The following is a 7,502-nucleotide window of genomic DNA, read 5'->3' as shown; positions in this document are numbered from 1 at the left end:
CAGAACGTCACATCACTACCTTTAGCGACTCTGTTTTTCTAAAAAGCGACTAGCGACAAATCTGGCGACTTTTTCTTATTTATGACGATTTTTGACATGAAAGCGCGTATCGCTCTTCGCAACAAGCAGCGGGTGCTTTCTTTCTTTCTTTGTTATGGGAAGAAATACTGAAATCATCATGATTGAGTAGTGATTTATGTAACTTTGTGTATATAATTTGGCATTTCCTACTGATGTAGGCCAAAAATAAATACATGATACCATTTCATGTATTTTAAAGGTTTATTTGCAAGACACAAAAACAGACAAAACAGAAAGTTCCAAATGTATTGTGCACGAAACAAATTCAAACGTGGCGATGGAGCCAGGTGCAGATGTCTGTCACAAGTTAATCTGGCTGTAGGCTATGGCACTTAGCCACAGGTGGAGCTAGTTGACTCGACTCCATTTGAGTGCACACAAAGTAAACTGCACGCTTTAGTTGTGATTCTGAAATCGGAGTAATAGAACGTACGAGGGGAGCGATAACAACTACAGGATTCTCCCGATCGTTTACTCTTGCTGTCCCGTGAGCAGCATCGGCGTGGTGTTAATTGTTTGCTGTTTTCGCGATCGCCTCCTGCATGAGAATATCCAGGTAAACTCGCGACATTTTGTGTGTTTGAGGTAACCTCACAAATATCACAGATTAAATATTTGCTGTTTATTTGCTGTTTTGTCGGTAGCGGCTCCTGAAAGGCAAGTCTACCACACATCTGTTCGACCAAAGCCAGTTGATCTGCGACGCCAGTTAATCTGGAAAACTGGAAGCAGGATTCCTCACGTCATCACTTAAAGACCGGATAGCGATTTTCCTTACTGAGGAGTTGGCCACATGGTGGGCATGTGGACAATTCCTGCCAATGCTTTGGAAGCATTTGGAATGTGTGGATAAATGCATTGATCTACAATAGTAATACACCACAGTAAAGTGTATGAAGTTTCATCTGTGTAAATAGACTTACCGGCATCTTTCTTTGGTAGACGTGTTCAAATACTCTAGCGTTTCGGCTCGTGTTGGCGATCAATAACGGTGATCACTTTGATCATGGTGTGGGTGATTGTGCTGCACTGGCTGATCTGACTATTTTAGAGACTGCTTATCTGTTAGCATTTTCCAGCACAAACATCTGTATAATTTACAGAGAGTGGTACCTGCCTTCATTAAACACTTTAATCTTTCATTATCATATTGGGATCATGCTGCTGTTCATTTGTTTGTTTTTGTTTTTTCACATTGTGTAATAATCACTGGCAGCCACATCTAAAAAATAGATCCTAGATGAGTGATTGTTTCTGTGGCAACATTTGCAACAATGCAAGAAACCATAAGCTTGATTCTCAGTTTCCTTTTAATCCTTTTTGATCTTTCTTATCATCACATTCAGTCACTATTTGCTTGTGTCCCTTCGTTGGACACGAAGGTCTGGATGATCAGCAGATTTGTTACCAGGAGAGGAGTCTCAACCAGGAGGACCCAGAGCCTCCACAGACTAAAGAGGTACAGGAGGAAATCTGCAGCAGTGAGGAAGGAGAGCAGCTTGAACTGAAGCAGAAGGATGAAAGCATTCATGTCTGGACCGGGGAAGAGCTGGATTTGTTGTGTAAACCTGGAGTAGAGCTGACCAGGATGGGTATGTTCAGTTTCATGTTCATGCTCAGTAAACTATACTATACTTTATGATACAGAAATGAATATGACTCGTATCAAAAAGCCAGGTGATGGGCTACAACAATAGAATAGTGTAATGAGCTACAACACCATTACACCACCACACCAGGTGATGGTGCAATGGTGGTTGAGATATTTTCCACACATACTTAAAATGACACTGCACTGTACTCGGGTGGTCTCCAGAGTCACCAGCTCTCAACAAAATAGAGCACCTTTGGGATGTGGTGGAACATGAGATTTGAATCACGCATGTGGAGCTGACAGATATGCAGCAGCTGTCTGAAACTCTCATGTCAATATGGACCAAAGTATCTGAGGAACATTTGGTTGGGGTGAGAGAGGAAGAGGGAAACAAACACATGCTCTGGAAGAGAGCCAGTGATTAATAACAAGTAATGATTCATTGCAGAATCATCACTTACTATCTATCACTAGTACTAGCAACGTGTACCTAATAAAGTAACCAGTCAGTGTATATTTATCAGTAAAATATCAAAAGATTAGAATTAACAACATATCTTATCTGCCTTCTTCAAATGCTTAAAATATTCAGATCATGTTACTTTTCATTTGTTTGTTTGTTTTTTCACATTGTGTGATGATCACTGGCATCTAAAAATGAGACCCCAGCTTATGAAACCATAAGCTTGATTCTCAATAGATGACCCTTCTTATCATCACATTAGTCACCATTTTCTTGTGTCCCTTTGTTGATGAAGGTCTGGATGATCAGCAGGTCTGTGATCAGGAGAGGAGCTCTAGTCTCCACCAGCAGGACCCAGAGCCTCCACAGACTAGAGAGGAACAGGAGGAAATGTGCAGCAGTGAGGAAGGAGAGCAGCTTGAACTGAAGCAGGAGGCTGAAGGCATTAATGTGTGGACTGGGGAAGAGGTGGATTTGTTGTGGAAATCTGGAGTAAAGCTGACCACAGTAGGTATGCAAAACTGTAATATACAGATTACATATTAAAACGTTGGGTGATGACATGACAAAGACACGTGGCGTGTATTACCGTCTAGCATACTACCTCACTGAAGACATGTTTTCTCTTAGCACTGTAAAATATAAACCGGGTTCAACATCTTCTGTTTGTTTAATAAAAAACAAAAATTTTGAATTATGTTTGTCCAGTGAAGGAAGTCTCAGGTTTAAGCCACAGCCTGGTAATGGCTTTTCTTGCTGCAGTGAGAAGAATCTTAGTTAAATATAAATCCTCTCTTTTAACCTTATCATCAATATTTCCTAAAAATACTGTAGTACAGTCCTCAGGAACCTTGTAACCTAAAACCTTATCACCCACTGTTTTCCAGAATGAGTGGTTTTTAGAGCAAGACCAGAAGATAAATCTTTGGTTCTTCATCAAATTGAGGTATAATTTAGATTTCTGTTGTTTTTTGCTGGTAGGCGTTGCACATCATTTCAATTAAAAGAGTTAATCATCTCAGCCTCAGCTATCTCTTTATTTTAGTAGTCTCGAAGTTGTAGATATCGAAACAAATCCTGGTTTTTCAATTCAAACATGTCTTTAAGCTCTTGAAAGCTCCTACCTTTGTCCCTTTTGGTAATTAAACAGAAAGCAGTCAGGCCCCTGTTGGTCCACTCTTTGAAAGCCTTGTCATATTGTCCTGGTTTAAAACTATTTTCCAAGCTTATCCATCGCAACTTTTTGTGGCTATTTTTCAGGGTCAGTGCCATCAGGTATTAGCCTCTCTCTTCTGATCACATTTTCAACAAAGCTTATTACAGAGCTGCCCTCTTCTCCTTCTGGGACTCCGTAAATTCGCAGGTTATTTCTTGTCGATCTAGACTGAAGGGCTTCTAGCTTTTTGCCACTCGTGTTTCGGCTTCCTCAAGTTTCTCACCGTATTCTTGGACTGCTAGCTTATTAGCCGTTAGCTGTTGGTTTGTGTCTTTTTGAATTTATTCAGGTCTTCTTTCAACTCACGCCTGAAATCTTCTTTGAATGCGTTGAAGTCAGCTTTCATCTCCGTCCGGAGGTCAAAGATTTGTTGGCTGATATTTTTAATGCCCTCTTGCAAAGATTTGAGTTTGTCCCCCTCGCCATTTTCTTTATCTGAGTTAGCCATATCCGCATGCGTGTTCTCTCTCTCTTCTGGAAAATACTGTTCAGTTGGTTCATGTATCTTGTTCTTTTTCTTTGTCTTTGTCCCCACCCCTGCATTGTTTTAAACATACAAGTAGTAAAAAGAACTTGAATTTAAGGGGAAATTTGCTCGACCACGAGGAGCTCAGAAATTACGCAGCCATTTTGCCTTGCTGCCAACCGCACGAGAGATAATATTTAAAAAATTTGTGCACCTTAAACATCGCTCACATATCTGAGAGACATGCTCACAGTGTAACTTTTTTCATGTTTGTTGTCATTTGTTCCATCAAGACCTCCCACAGCAACATAATTGTAAGGAAAATGAGGATCTGGATGACCCGCAGGTCTGTAGCCAGGAGAGGAACCCCAGTCTCAACCAAGAAGACCCGGAACAGGAGGAAATGTACACCAATCAGGAAGGAGAGCAGCTTGCACGTAACCAGGAAACCAAAGGCATCGTCGTCTGGACTGGGCAGGAACTAGGCATCATGTGGAACCCTGAAGTAAAGTTAAACAGAATAGGTATGCAAAATTGTAGTCAAACTGTCAAATTGTAGGTAGATTTCTTAATACAAAACTGAATATAACTCATGTTGAGTCCTAATCTGACCTCAGCGATATGTTATAGAGGTGCATGAAGAATCGAAGGACCAACTCCAATAAGGAAACTGACGCATGTTTTAAGAGCCAAAATTTCTGGCCTCTCAGCTAAGTCTTGTCCATCAAGGTGGTGGTTCTTTTTTGTGCCATGCATTTATGAAGCGGTTGCTTGGTCTCTCCAATGTCCAAGAAACTCCTATGCGTCCGACAAGTGTGTCCTCCTTTTACCCAGATTTGAAGGATGGGTCGGGTGTATACTTCGTGGCCCAACATATCCTAGAATTCGTAGCGTGGCCCACCCAAATCCAGTTTCCATCAATGGTGGCAGCTACTTAGTTTTAATATTACTCTTTCTGGGTGACAAAATAAACTTTTAAGAGCCTGGCCAGTAGCCATTCAGGCATGAGGGCTTGTTGTTCTTGGTCACAGGGATGATTGTGGATCGTTTGAAGCCACCCATGGCTCCAATACCATCCACATAAGTTTTTGAACACCTGAGAAAATCAGTGTTAATCTTTGGTACAGAAGCCTTTGTTTGCAATTACAGAGGTCAAAGGCTTCCTGTTGTTCTTGACCAGGTTTGTACAGGTCTCCACACAGATCTCTTCTAGATCTGTCAGCTTGTGGGGCTGTCACTGAGCAACACAGTTTCAGCTCCCTCCAAAGGTTCTTCCAGAGGACTTAGGTCAGGAGACTGGCTAGGCCACCCCAGAACCTAATCTTAAGATTAGAGGGTGTCTATGTATTATGTGGAGCAGTGCAATACAAACAAATTTATTTTTTTCTTTATTTTTTTAGAAATAATACAATGTGATTTCCTTAATTGAATGTGAATTTCAGACCCCTCCATGATTTCTAAGTGGGAGTACTTGCAAAGAAACCTCTGGCAGACTCAGGGAGGAGCCACTTGCACAAGCGCAGAGTGTTCAAATACTTATGTTCCTCACTGTATATTGTCTTTATTTTCTCATCGTGGATGATCTGTTTATATTAATTAATGTGCGATATCTGTAATTCAACGCCAGAGTTTGAAAAGAGTTCAACTGTTTTAGACATTTACTGAGCTGACGCATGCACATTAAAACAAAGACTCAACAGTCACCCTATATCACACAAATTCCAACAGAGTAATATTTATGAGAAGAAGGAAGGAAGAAGACAATTGTTTCAATTTAAAATTTCCGCCCAATCGATTCTCTTTTTGCTTGGGCAGTTTAAAGAATTACATGTTTTCTCTGCAGCATGGAATGGAAAAAAATATTTAAACAGATTTTATATTCTGCTTTCTGGAATATACAATTCCAAACTTAAATTGATCATAAGAGGAGTGTCCTCTGCAAAACAACTTGTCCCTCCAACATGCCTGTAATTGGTATATCTGTGCAACATGCTTACCATGTGGAGACCTGCTAATGGTTACCTTGTAATTTCTCAAATGTATGTCTTTTTTTGCTTTTTTTTTTTTTTTAATCTGTTGCTTCAGATTTACCACAACATGACTGTAAGGATGAGGGAGGGCTCACAGATCAGCAGGTCTGCAACCGGAAGAACAACTCCACTCTGGACCAGGAGGATCCTTCGCAGATTAAAGGGGAACAGGAGAAACTCAGTACCACTCAAGAGGGAAAACCGCTTGTACAAAAGCAGGAGACCGGAACATTTTCTGCCTGTAAAGAAAGTGACCACAGTGAACCAGGACCAAGCAGTGACCAGCTCCTTTCTCACAACTCTACTGACACAGATCAGGATGAAAGAAAGGATGATAATTCACACAGTATAAAGTCAGCGCAAATTGTATCGGGACTGACAGTTCAAAATTCCAAGACAGCACATTTATGTACCACCTATGGGAAAAACTTTAATTCTAAACCAAACTTGAATCAACATGTACAAATTCACAAAGGTGGGAAACCACATTCTTGCGGCACCTGTAGGAAAAGATTTCGTTTTATGTCACACGTGAATAGACACATGCAAAGTCACACAGGTGAGAAGCCACATTCTTGTAGTACCTGTGGGAAAAGATTTCATTATAATTCAGACTTGACTAGGCACATCAAAACTCACACAGGTGAGAAACAATATTCTTGTAGCACTTGTGGGAAAAGATTTAATTTAAAATCAAGTTTGGAATCCCACATAACAATTCACACAGGTGAGAAGCCATATACCTGTAGCACATATGGGGAAAGATTTCGTCTAAACACACAGTTGAAGGGACATATGCAAATTCACACAGGTGAGATGCCATATTCCTGTAGCACTTGTGGGAAAGGATTTCATTTTAAATCAAGGTTGAAATCCCACATAACAATTCACACAGGTGAGAAGCCATATTCCTGTAGCACATGTGGGGAAAGATTTCGTCTAAACCTACAGTTGAAGAGACATGCGACTTCACACAGGTGAGAAGTCTGAGTCACAGAGAGGGCCCAAACTGTCCAAAGTTGTAGAATCCCCTAATTAGTGAAATTTATAGCTTACATTTGTTAGTGCAACTTGTTTTAAAGGCATGAAAATCTGTAGTATTATTAGGGCTGGACATCGTCACTGATTTCTAGAATTGATTCGATCCACGATTTGATTTGATTTGAGTCGATTTGAATCTGGGAAATTTTGCCTCAGTTAGAAATATTATTATTCTGATCACGTATCAGTACATATCCATATCTTTATATCTATAAAAAGAAAGCTGACACTTGCAAGACTTTATCAAAGGTGTAAGCGTCACAGCTTTGTGTCAAAGTAATTGAGGATAAAAGACAGAAAAACATGAAGGCAATCAGGGGTGATTTTAGCCCATTTTTGGGGGTGCTTCAGTGTTTCAATATTTATCTTTTATTAGATGTTCGTGTGGTTTGGTTATTTGCCTTTTGGTTGAAAGTAAACTGAGAGGACTTTTTGTTAGTGATCTTAATAGTATTTTTTTTTTATATGAATGTAATTTTTCATCTAATCGAATAAAATCTATTTGTATATGATTGTCAGTCCGAAGAGGGAGAGAGGAAAGAGGAGAATGTGAGGAGAAAGTACAAGGTCAGGAAGAACCAGGTAAGGAAACAGACAGGGAACAGTGACAG

The 7,502-nt window shown here is 40.2% G+C and overlaps 1 protein-coding gene across 1 annotated transcript; it reads left to right on the top strand.

The window, feature by feature from the left end:
* The first annotated feature begins 197 nt into the window (after window positions 1-197).
* On the top strand, window positions 198-6,993 carry LOC102198984 (zinc finger protein 771-like). Its single transcript, XM_005755044.2, has 5 exons — window positions 198-637; window positions 726-1,673; window positions 2,434-2,649; window positions 4,114-4,344; window positions 5,906-6,993. Exons 2-5 carry the CDS (start codon window positions 1,670-1,672, stop codon window positions 6,829-6,831), a joined length of 1,377 nt encoding a protein of 458 aa, XP_005755101.1. The 5' UTR covers window positions 198-637; window positions 726-1,669; the 3' UTR covers window positions 6,832-6,993.
* Window positions 6,994-7,502: the final 509 nt, after the last annotated feature.

The sequence above is a fragment of the Pundamilia nyererei genome, unplaced genomic scaffold (genome assembly GCF_000239375.1).
Source record: "Pundamilia nyererei isolate P.nyererei 1_Seehausen unplaced genomic scaffold, PunNye1.0 scaffold00866, whole genome shotgun sequence".
Taxonomy (NCBI): Eukaryota; Metazoa; Chordata; class Actinopteri; order Cichliformes; family Cichlidae; genus Pundamilia; species Pundamilia nyererei.
Note: the sequence above shows the minus strand (reverse complement) of the source record. Positions and strands in the feature narration are given on the sequence as shown.

What these genes read in the sequence shown, in the direction of transcription:
- LOC102198984 (XM_005755044.2), top strand. An exon ending in AGTAAAGCTGACCACAGTAG is followed by an intron (nt 2,650 to 4,113) that starts GTATGCAAAACT and finishes TGTTCCATCAAG; the next exon opens with ACCTCCCACAGCAACATAAT. An exon ending in AGTAAAGTTAAACAGAATAG is followed by an intron (nt 4,345 to 5,905) that starts GTATGCAAAATT and finishes CTGTTGCTTCAG; the next exon opens with ATTTACCACAACATGACTGT.